The 22797-nt window shown below is 42.0% G+C and overlaps 1 protein-coding gene across 3 annotated transcripts in view; it reads right to left on the bottom strand.

Moving 5' to 3' along the window:
• The window catches only part of LOC126416765 (probable phospholipid-transporting ATPase IIB), a 173583-nt gene that overhangs the window by 125865 nt on the left and 24921 nt on the right, over window positions 1-22797 (bottom strand). The window contains exons 1-3 of one of the 3 annotated variants that reach the window (XM_050084608.1): window positions 6304-6449; window positions 3134-3278; window positions 2883-2996 (exon numbers count right to left, since the gene is read on the bottom strand). In XM_050084608.1, coding sequence (XP_049940565.1) covers window positions 2883-2996; window positions 3134-3278; window positions 6304-6440 — 396 coding nt within the window. In that variant the 5' untranslated portion in view covers window positions 6441-6449. Of the gene's footprint in view, window positions 1-2882; window positions 2997-3133; window positions 3279-3769; window positions 3966-6303; window positions 6450-22797 lie in introns of those variants that run through there. The other 2 variants (XM_050084609.1, XM_050084607.1) reach the window with 2 other exon arrangements.

Here is a 22797-nt window from a genome sequence, read left to right as displayed (position 1 = left end):
CGAGTTGAGATATCACAAGTTTCAAACAATTCCCTTATAAAACACCTGTCTGACCCAGAAAATGTGAATATAGGCGTCCCACAGGGAAGTGTATTAGGCCCAATATTGTTTCTTATATACATTAACAACTTCCCACAAAGTATCAGACATGGCGAAAAAATACTTTTTGCTGATGACAGCAACATAGTAATAACAGGTGAAAATCCAACACAACTGTCAGAAAGAGCAAACGAGGCTCTCAATGATGTCCACGGCTGGTCATTAAAAAAATAAAGTAACCCTAAATGTAAAGAAAACTAACTATATTAACTTCCAACTGAACAAAAAACACAATGCCACTAGAATAAAAGTTAATAATAATGAATTAGAATGTGTAACAAGTACCAAATTCTTAGGGATGAATGTAGACAGCCAACTGAAATGGACAAACCATGTCAACATTTTGGCAAAGAAATTATCCACAGCATGCTATGCTCTTAGAATCCTCGCACCGGTATGCAATAATACCTGTCTTAAAATAACATATTACGGATATCTACACACAATCCTCAGCTATGGGATCATGTTTTGGGGAACAAGTGCCAGTAACTTACAAACTGTGTTCAAAGTACAAAAAAGAGCTATAAGGATAATAACAAATAGCAACAACAGGGCCCACTGTCTAGAATTATTTAGAAAGCTAGGAATTCTAACTGTTTCTTGTGAGTATATCTTTCAGAACATAATGTTCATTAAGAAAAATCTCAACATGTACAACACAAACAGCCTAATACATGACCATGAAACAAGAGCTTGTCACCACCTCAATCTACACTTTTGGAAATTGAAATAAGAACACCGTGAATTCATTGTCCCAGGAATGGGAAACTTTATTGACACATTCCTGGGGTCAGATACATCACATGATCACACTGACAGAACCACAGGCACATAGACACAGGCAACAGAGCATGCACAATGTCGGCACTAGTACAGTGTATATCCACCTTTCGCAGCAATGCAGGCTGCTATTCTCCCATGGAGACGATCGTAGAGATGCTGGATGTAGTCCTGTGGAACGGCTTGCCATGCCATTTCCACCTGGCGCCTCAGTTGGACCAGCGTTCGTGCTGGACGTGCAGACCGCGTGAGACGACGCTTCATCCAGTCCCAAACATGCTCAATGGGGGACAGATCCGGAGATCTTGCTGGCCAGGGTAGTTGACTTACACCTTCTAGAGCACGTTGGGTGGCACGGGATACATGTGGACGTGCATTGTCCTGTTGGAACAGCAAGTTCCCTTGCCGGTCTAGGAATGGTAGAACGATGGGTTCGATGACGGTTTGGATGTACCGTGCAATATTCAGTGTCCCCTCAACGATCACCAGTGGTGTACGGCCAGTGTAGGAGATCGCTCCCCACACCATGATGCCGGGTGTTGGCCCTGTGTGCCTCGGTCGTATACAGTCCTGATTGTGGCGCTCACCTGCACGGCGCCAAACACGCATACGACCATCATTGGCACCAAGGCAGAAGCGACTCTCATCGCTGAAGACGACACGTCTCCATTCGTCCCTCCATTCACACCTGTCGCGACACCACTGGAGGCGGGCTGCACGATGTTGGGGCGTGAGCGGAAGACGGCCTAACGGTGTGAGGGAACATAGCCCAGCTTCATGGAGACGGTTGCGAATGGTCCTCGCCGATACCCCAGGAGCAATAGTGTCCCTAATTTGCTGGGAAGTGGCGGTGCGGTCCCCTACGGCACTGCGTAGGATCCTACGGTCTTGGCGTGCATCCGTGCGTCGCTGCGGTCCGGTCCCAGGTCGACGGGCACGTGCACCTTCCGCTGACCACTGGAGACAACATCGATGTACTGTGGAGACCTCACGCCCCACGTGTTGAGCAATTCGGCGGTACGTCCACCCGGCCTCCCGCATGCCCACTATACGCCCTCGCTCAAAGTCCGTCAACTGCACATACGGTTCACATCCACGCTGTCACGGCGTGCTACCAGTGTTAAAGACTGCGATGGAGCTCCGTATGCCACAGCAAACTGGCTGACACTGACGGCGGCGGTGCACAAATGCTGCGCCGCTAGCGCCATTCGACGGCCAACACCGCGGTTCCTGGTGTGTCCGCTGTGCCGTGCGTGTGATCATTGCTTGTACAGCCCTCTCGCAGTGTCCGGAGCAAGTATGGTGGGTCTGACACACCGGTGTCAATGTGTTCTTTTTTCCATTTCCAGGAGTGTAGATAGAAAGAACAAGGCAAAGACGCAAAAAAGTATATTTTACAATGGGATAAAACTGTACAACAATTTACCACAAGAAATTAAAGAAATAAATGAGCCCCTCACTTTCAGACAAAAGCTTAAAACCTTTTTAGTAAGTAAAAGTTGTTACACTGTAAAAGAATATTTAACATAGATGTAGATTATTAGCAACATATGACATTATCACCAAAATATTATGTAATGAGAAACCTGTTTGATTGTAAATGTATGTGTGCTCATGTGTTGTAATCAGACGACATCCATACAATATTTATTGTTCCACGGATGAATAAATAAATAAATAAATAAATAAATGCTACATCTATTTGCTGTCCCACCCGTGACTAAGTTTTAAAGATGAATAACAGCTCAATTTGTAAACTTCTGACATTCAGATTTAAAGGGAAGGTAAAACAATTATTTGTAAGGCAACCAGTCAATTTTTACTTCATTTCTATTTATACTTTATGTTATATCAGCATCTGACTGTTGAAAAACGTAGTGCAACTGTCCCACCCGTGACAATGGAATCCCCCAAAAGTGTGTCATGTGAAAAAATATAGATAATTCTGAAAGTCCTTAATTCATAAGCAACACAGGATACAAAAATAATAAACCAGAACTTACCAGAGGGCCCCAGTATGTGTAAAGATAACCAATCCTTATGTCTGGAATGAACTGACTGGTAGCCATTATCAAAAAATACAAGTTGAGAAAGAACTTGAACTGCTGGAACAACACCTGCAATGGAAGTGCTGCTTTTAATTTGAATTCAAGTGCAGTATTCCTCTAGAATGTTGAGTAAAATAAACTTAAGTTGCAATTACAGTGGCCTATCAAATTTGTAATTAAAACAAGTAAACAAAGTGGCGTCCTACCAATGGCAAGAATGTGACAATATTGTACTTCTGATTGCGAATAACATTTGCTGGAAATTTTTCTGTACTTGTTCTTCCAACTACTATAGTCCTTGGTTTCAATTCTCGTTCTCTGCAACATCGTCTCCACATCGAATGGCAGCATCTAAAATAACAAAATTAGTTGGTATAAAATATGCACCACAACAATAAAAAATAAATAATGAGTAAGATAATCATTTTTATTCTGTGCAATTTCCAGCAATTCTCCGGTGTTCTACTCGAAAATCAGAATGAAAATGGTAATCGATGTCTGTAATTAGGCACTGAGTTTCTATGACAGTGTGCATGAATTAGTACTGTAACACTCGAGAGTGGAAAAACACGGCAAAATCAAACTAACTCATTGCAAACTAAATTGTCATTTATGTATTACTTTGCGGTCTTGGCCTACCCTTACTCGAAAATCTCATTTGCTGTTTGAAAGTTGTAATAGTACAATTTAAGAACTTATGCACTGGTGGCGAGCTAACCTTAGCTGTCAAACGCAACTTATTAATCTAGGTACTTGAGGTTATTTTTAAGAGTTACAATAATATTATTATGACTTCCAACCCACTAAAATATTGTACTACGTCAATACTTTCTAACTCTTACCTTGTACAGCAATCATCCGTTTGTTTAGGTATTAATGGGAGATCTTCCTTTACGAGCTGTGTTGTGGACGAAGAATCAATCACACTAATTTTTGTAGCATCCATGATTTCAATGACGTCTAATACCATTCCATTTTTCCTATTCCTCACAACCAAGTCTTTTCCGCTACTGTTGCATACATTAATCGCAGCAAAACAACAGCAGACTTATTTGCGGAAACACTCCCATGGACGCGACGTCAATAGATGGCGCGAATTTCAAACTTTTCCCTGGCATGTTCCATAGTCTTCATTTTTATGAGTAACAGTACTACTTAACTTGAAACATTCTGTTTTAGCTAATTACCTTACTTAAGTGATGCCGTACACTCCTGTCTGCTAGCAACTGCTTGGAATAGTATTGCGAGACTGTAGATAAGTCTAGCGGAGCTACTCCAGTCACATATTTCATATGGTCTTATTATATGGGGGCACTCCCCTCACATCAAAAACGTATTGAAATTACAAAAAAAAAAAGTCATACGTATAATATGTAAAAGAGGTCATAGGGAGCACTGTCGTCCTCTTTTCTCCAGACTCAGAATACTTACAATTATAAATTTATACATCTATGTGGCTGTACTCTATATTAAAAATAATATTTTAGAATTTATTGCCAGAAAGAAAATACACGAACACAACACCAGGGCGAACGGTAATTTAGACATACCGCGCCACAGATTAGCGAGAACAGGAAATTCCCACAAAGTTAACCCACTCAAAATGTTCAATAAACTGCCAATTCATGTTCAGTCTATGGATACAAATTCTTTTAAAATTAAGTGGTACAGCTGTCTGTCAGATCATCCATTCTATGACATTAAAGAATTCTTTGAGATGCCTGAGGAGAATATAAGCATTTAAAAGTTGTCTGTAGTTAAACATATTATTTTGTGCTGTGGTTAATCGTGTGTAATTACAAAGTTTATACTATAAACAATAAAATACCTTATTATATTAGATTATAAGATAGCTTGTTGCGTTAGCTTTTAAAAGCTATCCTTTGTAATTTGGTACACTGCCATGCTTCAAATGTATTTATAATGTATTGACAGAAGTTTATTTTGTTATTCTGTATGTACTAGTACATCTTGTATGACGAAGCCAATATCATTGTAAAATGATCTATGGTGAATAAAATTCTTGAAACGTGCGGTAACTAGCATTGATTTCAGGGTTTACGAGTAATTATGAAGATAAATTACTTAACTACTAAGGTTTACGCACGTACGTACAGCATCGAGAACTGGGCCTCTGATTATAAACTATATTCTTTTAGGCATGGATTTCAACAGCCTGTAGAAAAACATATCTTCTACACCATAATTTCCTGTTTGATGTCGATACCAAAAAGTAATTACTTTTTCTGCACTATAAACAAACAGAATATTATATCTCTGGCAGATTAAAACTGTGTAGCGGGCAAGGACTCGAATCAGGAAAATTTGCCTTTCGCTGGCAAGTGCTCTTCCAACTGAGCTACCCAAGCACGGCTCATGTCTCGTCTTTACAGTTTGTTTACTAACTTAATCGTGAAAACAACTGAGAAGTAAGCAATTTTACTGACGATGGTAAGCGCCTGATAAAAATACAACTGAGAAGAAAAACAATAAATCTAGTTGCTAAAAGCGATGTAAGTGTAGCGTATTTTAGAACTCTGACCAGCAAATGATACGCATATCTCCGTAACTTTTATTTACTTATGAGCATTTACTAATAGCATCATTCAAGAAAGAGTTGTGATGCACTGTTCCAATTTTAGAAATGGGGAAAAAATTGGGAAGTTGCTAGCTGACATCAAGCCAACAAACAAACGAAACGTTTTCTTTCCGTTTAGTTGCCAATGTTTATGCAGCTCCATTTCACACTTGAAAAGAAAGTTTACATACCTAAAAAATAAATTAATTAATTAATTCCTCATATAGTGCTAAATAGTGCCCCTGATGGAAGCAGCCGGGCCGGACTTATGGCCAAGTACTGAGCAATTGTCGGCCTGTCCACGGCGTTGTTCTGTCTATCGAAGATAATCGGTGAATTTCGAGTATTTATCATTTCTATTGACGTCTGTCTGTACTATTTGTGAATGAAGTGCAACGATAATTTCAAGAAATATTTAAAACATAACAGTACCGCAAGCCGCGCCGTTTTTTTTAGTAGATACTGTTGCATTACATTGTTGCAATTTCTCACTCAAAAAATTTGGTTGAAGTGTTTTGAAACGTCTGTTTTAAGCACTGATAATATTGCTTCCGCAATTCCTGCGATAGTTGCAGCTGTGCAGTTCTACTGGCCGCGGCTTAAATGTCAAGGTTACTCCTCTCAGCCGGTTATCCTTATGCTGCATCACCCAATGACAACGACGTTTGCTAAGCAACGTATAGTTGCAAAAGGAATAAAATTAATCTGTGATTGAGTTTGCAGAAATTGTAGTTAGAAATAAGCTTGTTAATCGGAAATCATTTGCTATGTGCGCCATCATTATTTTAGCAACATTACCTTTTATTATCGTAGTATAGTGACGTATCTTGTGATTCACAATCCGCCAGCTGTGATTCGGTTTCCGACTCACAATCGCTGTCGTCACACGCCGTAGTTCGCACACGTTCCGCGTCCTTGTAACTCATTCCAGTCATAAAGTGCGCGCGCACGATAACCGTCTTCCACCTTACGTTGTAATCTCTGATTTTTTTTCCCCCTTATTTCTAGTGCGTGGTAACGACGTTACTTGCAAGAAGCACGTCTGCCCGCACACAAGCTGACAAGAATACGATATGGTGCACTTCCGAGTTGTACAATACGGTCAATCGCAAGGCTACGCGGTTATCTTATCATCGACGATACCGTTTCCTGCGCTTTTAACGAAATTGCATGAAAAGCCCGAAGCTCGCAGTTTCCTCATGACGCAATATACACCTGGGAGTGAAGCGGAAATACTACACACAACGCGCTGCAGAAATACCGAACACAAACCGCCGTGTCAAACAAATCTCCAAACCAATGTACAAGGAAAAGTCGCGCCGACAGCAGATGCAAAGCTTCGACGATGGAAGACGACGCTTTTAAGCAAGTCGTGGGAGGGGTCTGGAAGTTTACGAAGCGGATCTGCCAACTCTCCAATGCCTTTGGCGGCCGTCCTCTGTTTTCTAAAGCCATAGATTATTTCGTACTTATGCGAAATGCATCCGCGACATCACAACAGCAACAACAACGGAGTTCTCTCTCGTAGCGATTTCCCTACTCGCTTCTCTCTACGTGGCTGCCTACTGCGTATCTGTAGCTTCCTAAAAGTTAACTTCTGTAACGGTGAGACGTTCTTCGAAACGGTATCGCTAATATAATTTATTGGACATGAAATTAGTTAAGCTTATCGGCCAAAATCATGAGATGATTAATCTGGAAGAGAAGTAGCACCTGCCGTCATACAAGTGCAGAATAAATCACACGAAAGTAATTCACGTGTTCTGTTCCAAGTTTATCTATTTCAATTTTTTCTTTTTTTTACTAAGTTTTATTCGGATTTATTTGAAATATTTCCACTAAATTAATAACATATAAAACAAGACATCTACTTAACACAATTTAAGTAATAGCTTCTGTAATGTTTGGAAGGTAGGAGACGAGATACTGGCACAAGTAAAGCTGTGAGGACCAGGCGTTGAGTCATGCTTTGGTAGATCAGATGGTAGAGCACTTGCCCGCGAAAGGCAAAGATCCCGAGTTCGAGTCTCGGTCGGGCACACAGTTTTAATCTGCCAGGAAGTACCATAGAGAAGCATCGTTCATTACATCAGTAATAAATTCAAGAGATAGGAATAATATAAGGAAGATGTAAGTGATATAATAATAAATAATAGTTACTTGTTGACAATGCTTTCAAGTGTTGCATCAAACGATATCCCTGAGATTGCTATACTTCAATTGAGCACCTACTGATGACACTCTCCAACACTTTTAGAAAATCACAGCAATATCATATGGTGAAAAGAATTTGAAAAATCACTGAAAAACCCAAGACAAGACATGGCCCCTGGAGTAGAGGGCATTTAATTTACAGAAACTGGCAGAAATCAGCCTCAGATGAGACCTGTTTGAGTTCCAGAGAGTGCAGGAACACATGAAACAATACTGACACTCCACCATGTCTTAGAAGATAAACTAATGGAATGCCAACCTACATTTAACACATTTGTAGATTTAGAGAAAGGTTTTCACCATGTTGACTGGAATACATTCTTTGAAGTGAAGATAGTAGGGATAAAACATATGAGCAAAACACTACCTACAACTTGTTCAGAAAACTGACTGAAGTTAGAGAGATTGAAAGAACATGATGTGGTGTTTTGGAAAGAGATTATAAGCTGAATATAAACGAAACTAAAACAAAGGCGATGGAATGTAGTTGGTTAAATCAAGTGATGCTGAAGGAAGTGGATTTGACACAAAAATTATTGGTGTTTTTCTATTTGGGTAGTAACATAACTGATTATGACTGAAGTAGAGAGGATTGTTGGTTGCTTGGTTAATTTTGGGGGTGGGGAGATCAAACAATGAGATCATTGGTCCCATCAGATTAGGGAAGGATGGGGAAGGAAGTTTGCTGTGCCCTTTCAAAGGAACCACCCTGGCATTTGCCTGAAGTGATTTTGGGAAATCATGGAAAACCTAAATCAGGGTGGCCAGATGCGGCCTTGAAGCATTGTCCCCTGAATATGAGTCCAGTCTGCTAACCACTGCACTATCTTGCTCGATAGAGAGGACAAACAATGTGATTGGCAACAGCAAGAACAACACATCTGAAAAAGAGAAACTTGCCAACATCAAAGAAGCAAGGTCTTGATTGAAATATTTGTCTGAAGCATAGTCCTGTTTCAGAAACGAAATGTGAGCGATCAAGAGTACAGACAAGAAGAGAATAGAAGCTTTTGAAATGAGGTGTACAGACAGAAGAGGAGGCATGAAAGGGGGAGGGGGAAGACAGACAATGATAACTAAGAATGTTGACTGAAGGGAGAAACATAAAGAGACTGTACACTCCATGAATTAAACACAGCTTAACACTGAAAGCCTATTCTCGAACACAAAGAATATTTAATAAGAACAAACTGTGTTTCTTTGATATAGCAAAAATAACATCAAAACAACATGTGATAAACCTTAACAACAGTACAGCACAAACTTTGATACTGTTGACGTTCATTAGAAGTAAATGCAATTATTGTCAAACTCTTCTCAGCGGGACAACTCCCAAGAGTGTTCTGAATATGGGATTCAGGCCGAAGAACTATTTGCTAACAACATCTGTAGCTACACAGAAAAGTGGACCCTTCTTTATTTCATCAGTTCTGTCTTACAACATGCTACTGCAAAGCTCACCATAGACAAAAGTAGCTACCTCTTCATAGGCAATAGGCAAACAGTTCAGTAGAAACATGTGTGTGTGTGTGTGTGTGTGTGTGTGTGTGTGAGAGAGAGAGAGAGAGAGAGAGAGAGAGAGAGAGAGAGAGAGAGAGAGAGAGAGAGAGAGGGGGGGGGGGGGGGGGGGGGGAGTAATGTAGTGAAGTGAATACTTGTGCTTATCATTAATTTAAGGCTTCTAACATTTTATGATGTACCATTTAATAAATGTCTAGGATTGTTCTTGCTGAGTCGTTTACCAATAGCTCCTGTAAACTTGATGTGGGCTACAAAGAAGGGCTACTCTTTTAGTTTTGAGAATGATTCAACCTATATCGACAATTACTCTTCTAATAAAGTCACTATAATTTAGCTTTGAAAGTATCAATAATGAATGACTTAGCAACAATGGAAGTGCCTCAATTACTGTGTTATGCACAGTATTTCATTGCTCTTGCAAATGCAGTTGGAGCTAGAATATTTTCAAGTATGATTTGTCTAAGAATTTCATAGTGAACTGAGAGTGAATAAGCGATTTGAGTTACTATGTTTTAGAGACTTGTGGGGACCTCACCTCAATGGGAGTTTAGCCCTCCCACAAGGAGGAATATCTTTGGCACTCTAGGCTATTCAGTCTGCTACGTACTATTGTGTTGGACACATGCATTTCTGTTGTACATCCATTCCTATAATAAAAGTGTGTGTCAATTGCATTTCCAGCATTTCACTTAATTCTGCAAGCATTCCCTACTGGAATAATCTGCAGTGGCGTCCCCACAATGAACAGCAACATTAACTTCAATGTAATAAGTGTACTCTGTCAGATTGTGTTCACTTTCACAATGGGGCTGTTCCATGATCACCATATTTTCGAACAATTTGGACAAAACAGTGACTTGCATAACATTTTCTTCCCCTTGGATCCACCTACAATTTATTTGAAACATGAAAGTAACATTCTGATGTGTCTTACCATTGACAACAATGGTGAATGTGTGGATGAATAATGTGTAATGCCTTTCCACGTCCTTGGTGATGGCAACAAGGCAAATCTCCCCCATGCCAACAAGACAATATTCCACCAGCTAATTCCTGTCCATATGGCACCATTTCATGTGATTTTACCATTCTATCTATATTGAGAATGACCCAGCCAAATCAGTTCGTAAACCCACGCGAGTCCCAGCCGGCTGGGCCACACAAGAAGACTCTCGGTGTGTCATCTGCTCATGGTCCAAGAGACCTTGCGTCCATCTAAAAATGTGTATGTAAACACTTTGGTTTCTAGCATAAGTGCAGAGGCTTACTTTGGAATGTCAAGTTTCTTTCTCATTCGCCCCATTTAGAAATTGGTGTTATGTTTGGCTTGTCTTTTGTTACATATGCGTGTAACCATTTGTCTTTTAAGTGATGTGTTATTGCCAAGTTAAATTATGAAGCTGGCCTCCATTCAATTACTTTTAAATGTTTATTGCACTGGTAGTGCTGAGACTGTCTAACAGATGGTTCAAAATATGTGAAGCTACTGATCTCAGGTTGCCACCATTGGATTGAGTAAAGTGACAATTGTGGCAAGGTTATGTGAAGACTTCCACGTGCACCAAGCCAGTTGTTTTGTATTTGTTATATATGTTTTTCAAGAGTTTTACATCAAAGATTTATTTTTAAAGAAATAGCTGGCTACTTGTAAATGCCTTGTGGTTCTTAAGGAGAAAGTGCCACTGGTTGCAAAGATGATTTAATTGCTTTTGTGTGTGTGTGTGTGTGTGTGTGTGTGTGTGTGTGTGTGTATGTGTGTCAATAATACTGTGTATTCAGGTTATTAATATGTCCATCTTTCTCCAAGAACCAGGTGGCTGAGTGTTGTTTCTTCATAATGTGCCTGAAAGATTACAGCAATAATTTCACTATCACTGAAAGACAGAAGGTTTCTTCATTTATTTATTTTTTTAATTGCCAAATGTGATGAAATATATCTGGAGATTAAATTGTGTTATGGTACAGTATAACAAAATTGCTTTACAATAATGTGTAATGTTCAAATTCTGTTTCTATTAATAAACAATGAAATCAAATTATGTCCAGTAAAACCACCAACATGTTCCACTCCCCCACATCAATGCTCCCTATGGTATCAGAGTTTCAAACCTAAACCACTGACCTTCCAACCAGAACAGCTGGGAACATTGATCACGATCATCAAATTCATACTATACAGTTATACTATACTGTACAGTTATGGCATACTATACAGTTATGACACTTCCAAGTTTGTGGTCCTACTAAGCAACACAGGGGGTCAACACAGGAGATCACATCCACATCATTGGTGATGGTATACAAGCACCTCTGGCTGAAGGCAAATTTCACACTGCAAAGGCAGCACTGCTCCGCTAACTTCCCAAGACACCAGAGTAGCAGCTTCAACAAGTAATTTATGAGGAAAAATTGGGCAGCAGGACACCATCTTGGCATTGGAGACATATCTGTGTATCAATGAACTTCACTCTAATGACAGACAGCACACTCTGGTTAATCACATTACCATCTCAGATATAGATGGCAATGATTTCACATGAAAATGAAATGAGGAAACACAAATTATTCCTGGCTGACAGACTTTGCATCCTACAGCAGTGACAAAAGTAGTCAAACGCAATGAGCAACAATGGCCACTGCCAGCACATTCCTTGCCTGATATGCTGGCCCCAACCATAAGAAGCTCTTGAGACCCGAATGATTGTGTGGACTTATCAGAGTGATGTGACTAGCACTCTCTGCGAGGGCGGTGACATTCAGCCAGCCGCAACTGCCATACCCAAGGCCAAAAATAACATTCCTCACAGCAACAAAGGGGTGTGGCAGCAGCTGTGTTGGTTTCACACACACTTCGGTGACTGTTTACACAACTGCTTCCCACGACACAACCAGCAACAGTCTGTGATAGGCACTCCACATCACAAAACTCAACAAAACTGCCTACAGCTAAAGCACAAGGGCCAAACTATTTTTCCCCATTTACAAGTGACAGTAGCAGACTGCACTTGATAAAAAAGACAACTCAACAAATTAATACTTTCTTTCCAATACTGGCCCGGAAGTGAGCACTACTTGCAGAGAACAACAAGTGGAACTTACAACATCTGCTGCCCAACTGCGCACTGAAAATGATACTCATGTCATAATATTTGGAACCATCACATGCATCATGGACCTCGAGATGCATGATACATTTTCATGGCCATTTGTGGTCAGAGGTGTTGATGAACTGATCTTGGGTGTGCATTTTTTCCATCGATTTCATCTCTCTGATGACCTAATACAAGGTATCCTCAGGCAAACCAGCAGCAGAGTGTCGACATTCAGTATCGTTGGTAGTCCATGAGCACATTCACATGCAGCTCTGCAAGGGACTACTACAGTACAACCCCTTTGATCTTGACATTTGACATCTACCTGCAACTTCTTAATGACCATTGGGCTTAGAATCTGAATTACAATCTATGATGATGAATTATGGAGAAGTAAAGAAGGATCTCTACCTATGACATCTGCGTGAAACTACTTAATGACCATAGGGCTTTAGAATCTGATTTAGAAACAGTAGCAAAGCATTATGAAGAAGTAAAAAAAGAAGAATCCCAGGCTACACAATGAGAATTTAAAACTGAAAACTCAAGTACTTTCATTAACTTAATGCCACGTAATCTTACCTACAGTCATTATAGCAGGAACAGCACCACCATCTGCAAATACCCTATGTAAACAAGATAGAACCTGCCATGATATTAGTTGATCACACACAGACAGACACGGTGTACTCCACCTCATGACCCATCACAAACACAGGTCAGTACTATGAACTTTTCTAACAGTGTCCATGCAACCCCTATATCTGCCTTCTGTGTTTCCCACATTATGTGTGTGTTATATACACAGACAGGGATTAATCATGACACTGTGCACACAATTATCACCACACCTGGACCGCTGGTCTACCACAAAGCACACTGACTGGCACATGACAGATTACGAGCAACTATAACTGCTATTTACGAATTACTGTAAGCAGGCATAGTCCAGGTCACTGGACAGCCCAGGGGCAGCAGCCATACTCTTAGTTCCTAAGAAAGATGAACATGCAGATTACATGGGGACTATTGGGCCCTGAAAGCTCACAAAGTACCTGACCATTACCCAATACCTAACATCCAATATTTTACTCACACTCTAGCAGGGGCTTCCTTGCTCAGCATTCTCGATTGTAAAAAAGCTTGCCTGCAAATGTAGTTCACACGGGACAACACTTGATTGATAAAATTCTCCTTAAATTTGCATTCTGTTTCTCACACTTGGACAATATTTAAGTTTTTTCAGCATCTCTGCAAGAGTATGAGGAATATATCACACTTATTTTGAGACCTTTGAACATTCTGGGATAGTGATAAATGACGACAAGTGCCAGCATCGAGAATCTGAAGTAACATTTCTAGGACAGTCCATCAGTCAAGCTGGGTTTTGACCCATGACCCAATGCACAGACCTTATCCATTGATTCCCACATCCAATGAATTACCATGAGTTATGGCAATTACTTTCTGCAGACATCACATGCCACAAGCAGCAGCCATAGAGGCACCATTCATGGATATGTTGTCTGGAAAAAACACACATAGCAGACAGGATCTCACTTAAGACTCCAAAAATGCAACAGGCCTTTGACTGTATTACTACGCTCAGCTGGCTACATACGACAACGTTAGCCCATCTGGTTACAGCAACTTCCTTGTCAATTACCTCCGACATGAGTGAAACTGCAGTGAGTACTATTCTTCAGCAGACAGTCATAGGTGAGTGACAACCCTTAAATTTCTTCTCACAGAAGCTAACTGAGTCTCAATACATGTGGTTGGCTTATGATAGAGAACTGATAGATGTGTATCAGGCAGTGCAAAACTTCAAGGATGACATCGAGGGTAAGCTGCTCACAATTTGCAAGTACCACCGACTACCAGGAGATTCCACAGAACACTAGCAGATTGCATATGCAATCTGGTAAAAAAACTATTCTCATTGTCATATCCACCACCTCAACTACACTCCTGGAAATTGAAATAAGAACACCGTGAATTCATTGTCCCAGGAAGGGGAAACTTTATTGACACATTCCTGGGGTCAGATACATCACATGATCACACTGACAGAACCACAGGCACATAGACACAGGCAACAGAGCATGCACAATGTCGGCACTAGTACAGTGTATATCCACCTTTCGCAGCAATGCAGGCTGCTATTCTCCCATGGAGACGATCGTAGAGATGCTGGATGTAGTCCTGTGGAACGGCTTGCCATGCCATTTCCACCTGGCGCCTCAGTTGGACCAGCGTTCGTGCTGGACGTGCAGACCGCGTGGGACGACGCTTCATCCAGTCCCAAACATGCTCAATGGGGGACAGATCCGGAGATCTTGCTGGCCAGGGTAGTTGACTTACACCTTCTAGAGCACGTTGGGTGGCACGGGATACATGCGGACGTGCATTGTCCTGTTGGAACAGCAAGTTCCCTTGCCGGTCTAGGAATGGTAGAACGATGGGTTCGATGACGGTTTGGATGTACCGTGCACTATTCAGTGTCCCCTCGACGATCACCAGTGGTGTACGGCCAGTGTAGGAGATCGCTCCCCACACCATGATGCCGGGTGTTGGCCCTGTGTGCCTCGGTCGTATGCAGTCCTGATTGTGGCGCTCACCTGCACGGCGCCAAACACGCATACGACCATCATTGGCACCAAGGCAGAAGCGACCCTCATCGCTGAAGACGACACGTCTCCATTCGTCCCTCCATTCACGCCTGTCGCGACACCACTGGAGGCGGGCTGCACGATGTTGGGGCGTGAGCGGAAGACGGCCTAACGGTGTGCGGGACCGTAGCCCAGCTTCATGGAGACGGTTGCGAATGGTCCTCGCCGATACCCCAGGAGCAACAGTGTCCCTAATTTGCTGGGAAGTGGCGGTGCGGTCCCCTACGGCACTGCGTAGGATCCTACGGTCTTGGCGTGCATCCGTGCGTCGCTGCGGTCCGGTCCCAGGTCGACGGGCACGTGCACCTTCCGCCGACCACTGGCGACAACATCGATGTACTGTGGAGACCTCACGCCCCACGTGTTGAGCAATTCGGCGGTACGTCCACCCGGCCTCCCGCATGCCCACTATACGCCGTCGCTCAAAGTCCGTCAACTGCACATACGGTTCACGTCCACGCTGTCGCGGCATGCTACCAGTGTTAAAGACTGCGATGGAGCTCCGTATGCCACGGCAAACTGGCTGACACTGACGGCGGCGGTGCACAAATGCTGCGCAGCTAGCGCCATTCGACGCCCAACACCGCGGTTCCTGGTGTGTCCGCTGTGCCGTGCGTGTGATCATTGCTTGTACAGCCCTCTCGCAGTGTCCGGAGCAAGTATGGTGGGTCTGACACACCGGTGTCAATGTGTTCTTTTTTCCATTTCCAGGAGTGTATGTTGCACAATTTACCACTGACATTCAACACCCCACCTCAAGGGGTGCAGACAATGTCATTGTGGCTTACCTATCTTGAGTAAATGCACTGTTGGTTGACATCAACTTCGAGACTTTGCCAAGGCTCAAAAACAGAAGCTGCAAATCTGCAATCTTCCACAAGATACTATAACAGGTTTGAAATTAATGCACCATCCCTCATTCTTCCATGCAAGTCTGGTATGACATATCACAACACTGCCTCCACCCACTAGTCCCACTAAATAAGAGAAAGCCTGTCTCCAATAAATTTTCTGCTTGTGGCACCTGGGGTATTTCCTACTACTAAGCTTGTTACAAACTGATCTGTCTGGTCTGATATGAAGCAAGACTGCAAACTTGGGCTCAAACCTGCATGACTTGCCATGCACATCCAATGCACAGGTGATACAAAATGCCTAAGAGCCAAGAATAACATTTCTACGTCAATCTGGTCAGCTCTTTATGGGAATTTAAAGATTACTGCGATCAAGCATATCACTTGCTGGGCTGAAGCGACACCCTCACGGGACATAATGATGGAAAAAAATGACAAGGGCATTTGTACAATTGTGGATATTGAATTTTGATTGCCTAGCATCCATGACTACCAACCAGGATTGCCAATTTGAATCTGTACTGTTGTCCAAGCTATGTAATATTTGCAATGTTCAGTGCTACCATACCATAGCTTACCATCTGCAGAGCGATGGACTTCTGGAATGCTGGCATCCAACACTCAGGCAGCACTTGTGTCATATGGGCCAGTGGATAAAGTCCTTACCTTGGATTCTACTGAGTGTTTGCTCTGCATGCAAAGAAGACCTGTGAGCCTCTTTGTCAGAGATTTTATACAGGGAGTCTCTCAACCTAGCTGCAGCTTTCATCTCCCCAGTATAACCACCAGCCATTACAAAGCTACCGCTGGCCGGAGTGGCCAAGCGGTTCTAGGCGCTACAGTCTGAAACCGTGCGACCGCTACGGTCGCAGGTTCGAATCCTGCCTTGGGCATGGATGTGTGTGATGTCCTTAGGTTACTTAGGTTTAAGTAGTTCTAAGTTCTAGGGGACTGATGAGCTCAGAAGTTAAGTCCCATAGTGCTCAGAGCCATTTGAACAAAGCTACCAAGAAACAACATAAGAATACCACTATCCTCGTCACATAGCTCACCAAACATTTTTCTGCACAAGGCTCTAGCAAACTTTAAGTATGTCTTGTTACAAGATGATACAATGAGACCAGCAGTGCAGCCACGACATTCTGGACCACATTGGGCACTCAATGCGGAGACAACAGCCTCGACATACTACTACATCAGAAGTTGGTCACCTTCTCCATGCATCATCTCAAGCCCTCCTGGATTTGGTGAGATATAACCAACACAGATAATAAAAGGGCTTTTTGGGCAGAAGACAAGACTTATGTTGCTACAGGGCACAATGGAACATCAAACATTCAGAATACTATCAACAGTTTTGATGTGTGCCCTGATGTGCAGCAATTCCAGACAAATGAAATAAGTGCAAATCTGTTGTATGGTTATGTCATTGTTTAAGGACAGTGTGAGAAACAGAAAGTCGAGAGATGTTTTACTTCCCAGCAGTTCACTCGCCATGATAAGCTACACAATGGTGTTGAACAGGAGGTGATAAGGTCACGTTTATCACCCAGTGGTTTTCTAACCACCACTGCTCCTAGGAAAAACTGCTACAGCAATCAGGCATGAAGAAACATCACACCGTCTCTTTCATCACCACCATAACTGAACATTCCGCCACCACGACTCGAGAACTTTGATGTCAACCAGCAATCCTGGAATCGGTCCAGTTGTGTCCTGTCTTGTAGCCCACTAGAGCGTAACTGGTCGTGAACAACTGTTCGAAGAGCAGGTCAGCAGCTGCGACCCGCATTGAATTCCTTCTGTTTGTAATCCATGCTGGGGGAGTGGGGGAGGGGGGGAGATGAGGGGGATGTGTGCTCTGTGGGGACTTCACCACTGATGAACGATGATGTATAAAATATCACACAAATGAGCCTCTTTGCAGCGATACAAGTTTAGTCCTCCCACAGGGAGGAGTATCTTTGACATTATAGCCTGCTAAGTCGACTACAAACAATTTTACTGTGCACATGCATTTCTGTTGTTATCCATCTGTTGCTGGTAATAAAGTGGGTGTTAACTGCATTTACTAGCTTCTGCTTCATTCTGAAAGCATGCCCACTGGTATAACCTACAGTCTTTTCCTACTAAGTCAGCAACACGTGGTCTTGTGATTAGCATTGCTGATTCTCGATTATAGGGCTCCCGGTTTGGTTCCCAGCAGGGTCAGTGAGCTTCTCCATTCAGGAATGGATGTATGTCCTCTTCACCATTGATACACAAGTTGCTGAAGTGGCATCAAATAGAATGATTTCGAACAGGTGGCCAAACATTACAGATGGGGTCTCTACATCTACATCAACATCAACATACATATTCCGCAAGCCACTCTACAGTGCATGGTGCAGTGTACCATGTACCACCAATAGTCATTTCCTCTCCTGACGTCTTGTGGTGTCAGGTTTTCTGCCGGATATCAAAGTCATTCTTGCACAATATTTTGACAGCGTGACTTGTTATCTTTAGCAGGTGCTACCTCAGATTGCTTGCTGAGTGGAATGGGTCCAGTATTTATACGTGCACAATTCCTCCTCCATCATCAGTTCCAGGCAATCCACCTGCAGTCTTCTTCCATTAGCAGCGTCTTTAGGTGTTCCCATTTCAGGTCAGCACAGGTTCCCTGTGGTTCCAGCTGTTCTCTCTGCAGTCTACTCTTCAATGCGCAACACCGAGTGTTGGTGTTAGACTTTGGTCCCATGCAACCTTCTGCATGCTGGCATTCTGTTTTCGGCCCAGTGTAGTTTGTCATGATTAATGAGGTCTTCCATCACCTTTATCTCTACAAACTCTCTTATAACACTGTACCAATATCTGGGGATCTGTTCCAGATCATTAAATCATAATTGATGAAATGGTTGCATTCCAGACAGTGCTCAGCATTGGCTAATTTGGTTGCTTGTCTTAGTTTGGGTGCCTCTAATATCCACTATTCTAGCAATGTACAACATGCCACATTGGTAAGCTTTATTATAAATTCCTGGTCTTCGTAGCCCCAGGCTGTGTTCCACATTTCCTAGTAGCCCTCATTTACGTACATGGACAGAAGTAACACTTGATATTGTACTTCCTGGGAATTTTGCTGATTTTTGCAGAAACAGACACTACATAAGGCAGGTGCACCACAGTCTTTGCCTCACCTTGCTCTTCTTGTGGATTATGTGACAGTGGCTGGTTGCAGAGCCTTCTGAATCTGTTTGGCTATTGTTGTTTGTTTTGTTTTATTTTAGAACACAAAAACAACTGCTGTTTGGCCATGTATCCATTCTTGCAGAACAATGGTCGTGGATGCTCAGTTTCTACTGTCAAACTATGAGAGTCTGACATTCTGTGTGCCTTGTGGACCAGTGTCTTGGAAACTCCATTCTTCTGCACTTGGGTGGTGACGGCTGCTGGCTTGCAGGTATAAATCATTGTGTGTAGGTCTGAAACACACACTGTGATCAAACTAGCCATCTGCTTTGCTTTTGACAAGTACATCCAGAAATGGCAACAGGCCATCTTTTTCCAGTTCCATGGTGAACTTAATATTTGGGTATGTTTTACAACCTGCACTGAAGTTGTTTGCTTCAAATGTTGTAGTGACAATCTGGTTACACTTTGCTTTGGCTTGATAATGGTTGGCTGATTGAAACTAGTAGTATTGAGCATAAAAATAGACAGCTGATGGTGATCTACAATGAAGTTTTACTAATATTTGGATGGTGTGAGTTCACAAGTTCCAGGATCTCATTGAACCTATCCCTGCCATGAGGCCAGATCACAATGGTATCATCCACACACCCAACAAAGCAAGTGGGTTTGCATCTAGCTGTCTCTAACATCCCCTTGGAAATCTCTCCATGAAAATACTGGCAACCACTGGAGACAAGAGAGCTGCCCATGGCTATACTTTCTGTCGTAATATTGGCCCCTATACAGAAAATATGCCTAATAGGTCCACCAAAGCATCATCAAATTTCTCTGCAGTCTGTTCTAATGAATCTTTCACTGGCACCGTAACAAATAGGGATACCACATCAAAATTGACCATTTTATCATATTCTGTGATAAGTAGTTACTTGAGATGTTGAAAGATGGGTATGGTGAATACACTTCTCAACATATCAGAATGGCTATTTCTTAAAGTACTTGGTTGTTGGTTGTTGATGTGCCATTGTTGCTGACAATTGGACACAGTGGCATGACCTTTTTTCATGTACTTTCAGCTACCCAAATAGTATAGATGAAAATGGTGGTCTTATTCGTAGTTGTTTAATGACCTTCTCAGGCATACTGGTTTCCTACAAGGCAGCCCTGTTTTTCTTGTCCACTTCGCTCTTACAGTCACATCCCAAAAGTCTATATTGTGTTCCCCCTGAAGTTGACACTCTTTCTCATCATAACCAGTGCACTCCAGAATGACTGTAGAGTTCCCTTTGTCTGCTGCCAACACCATGATGTTGGTGTCTGCCACAGCCTCTTGAATGCAATGACCTCATCACTAGAAAGTGAAGTGCAGGTCTCCAGAAGAATTTCTTCTGCCACATTTGGTGGAAAACATTCAATACTTGCTCCACTGTGTTGATGAAACCTGAAATGGGCACATTTCTTGGAGTCATTGCGAAGTTGAGATCCCTTCTGAGTACCTTCAAAGAGGTGTCATCAAACTGCTTGCCACTTGGGTTATTCTCGTGTTACTGTCCTCCATCTGCTGTGTTTTCTTACTCATGTGAGGTCCCGCTGTATGTGTCATCCTTCTGAGCTTTTTTAAGTAAAAGACTGGCACCTACTATTGAATTAGGAATACTACGACCACCAATAGGAATTAAACCTTTTAACCCTATACAAATACCACCACTTAATACAGCCATTCTTCTTGCACCCAGAGTAACTGTGATAAGAGCAGATCACAGACTTATACAACCTAACCATAATCAAGCATTACAAGGTCCATTTTTCACAGTATCATCAGGACTATTTTCTCTACAAGGAGATGACAACAGTCATTTCACAGCGATACGCACATGGTAGTATCGCACATGCAAGATAGCTACTCAAACTGGTGGCACTACAGTAATGGGCATTTTGTGCTACTGTTTCAGCATCACGATTGGCCTCATCTTAATGCGGCTGTTAGGCGCATTAACATGAGGCTGGGGAGAGTGCTGATGGGAGAGGGCATGGGTCACATCTCAGTGGTGCCAGTTGGGTCTATCTGCAGATTGGGATTCACTAGGCATGGCCTGCACCTTAATAGGTATGGGCAGGGGAGGCTGGCTAAGCTTATAGGTGACAGTGTAGTGGGTGGTGGTGGTGGTGGTGGTGGTGGTGGTGGTGGTGGTGGTGTCACTCATGGAAAAATTCCTGTAGTAGTTGGTGTTAGAGCTGCACCTTTTTTAGATTGAAGTCAGCTGATAGGTATACCTGCTTAAAAGAGGTCTCTCTAACTAAGGGCTCACCTTCAGGAGATGTAATGTTTCCAAATAGAGAAGGAATTAGCATATTTCATCAAAACATAAGAGATATTAGAGATAAAGGTAGTGAACTGCTTATAGATGTTGACTCTGCAATTATTGGTGTATCAGAGCACCACTTAAATAATGTGATGATTCAGATGCTTCCTTTACCAGGATACAGATTAGCTGGCTGTTTTTCAAGGAGGTCCTTGCGGGGTGGGGGAGTGGCTATGTACGTAAAAAACAGTATTCCATTTGAGTCCATAGACGTATCATGGCACTGCACTGAACAGATACTTGAATGTTGTGCAGGGGCAGTTGAATTTAGTGAAACTAAACTTCTAATTGTTGTTGTTTATAGGTCCCCTAACTCTGACTTCAGAGCATTTCTCCTAAAGCTAGAGAGGGTTCTTGATTGACTTTGTAGGAAGTACTAGAAATTAGTTATATGTGGTGACTTCAATATAAATTTTGTATATGATGGTGCAAGAAAGAGGATATTGGTAGATCTCATAAATTCATATGATCTGATGCAGACTGTATTTTTTCCAACTAGGGTGCAGGGGAACAGTAGCACAGCCATAGACAATATTTTTATTCATTCTTCATTACCAGATGGGCATTCTGTTGGTAAAAGGGTGAATGGCCTTTCAGACCATGATGCACAAATTTTATCACTAAAAGGCTTTAGTACTCAAACAAATGTCACATATAATTACAAACTATGTAGGAAAGTTAATACAACAGCAATAGAGAGTTTTATCTTAACCCTGTCAAGGAACAAGAATTGCAGGATATTTATATTGCCAATAACACAGTTGATAAATATAATGCTTTTCTTAACACATTTCTCATTCTCTATGGGAGTTACTTTCCATTTGAATGTTCTAGATGGCATACTAGCAGCAAAAGGCAGCCTGGGTGGCTGACTAGTGGGATAAGGATATCATGTAGAACAAAGCGGGAATTATGTCGAAATGTTAGAAGTAGTCACAATCAAGTTACAGTAGCTCATTACAAACAGTACTATAAGGTGCTTAAAATGTTATTACGAAGGCAAAGAGTATATGATATGCAAACAGAATAGCTAATTCGCAGGATAAAACTAAGACCATGTGGTCAGTTGTGAAGGATGTGTCTGGTCATCAGCACAAGGTCGGTGATATAAAGTCAGTTTGTAGTAAAAATATTTCTGTTACTGATAAATCAGATATATGTACAGTATTTAACAATCATTTTCTGAGCATTACTGGTGAATTAAATAAAAATTTAGTTTCTACAGGGAATCATATAACTTTCTTGTCAATGCCTTTCTGAGACTGATGTCTGAAATACTCCTCTGCGATACAGACAAGAGGGAGATTGAGTGAATAATCAAATCACTGAAGACTAAGGACTCTCATGGTTATGATAGAGTGCCAAGCAGAATATTAAAGTACTGTGCTGCATGTATTAGCCCTGT

The sequence above is a fragment of the Schistocerca serialis genome, chromosome 8 (genome assembly GCF_023864345.2).
Source record: "Schistocerca serialis cubense isolate TAMUIC-IGC-003099 chromosome 8, iqSchSeri2.2, whole genome shotgun sequence".
In the NCBI taxonomy this organism is placed as follows: Eukaryota; Metazoa; Arthropoda; class Insecta; order Orthoptera; family Acrididae; genus Schistocerca; species Schistocerca serialis.
The sequence above is the reverse complement of the archived record's forward strand: the minus strand, read 5'-3'. Positions and strand labels throughout refer to the sequence as shown.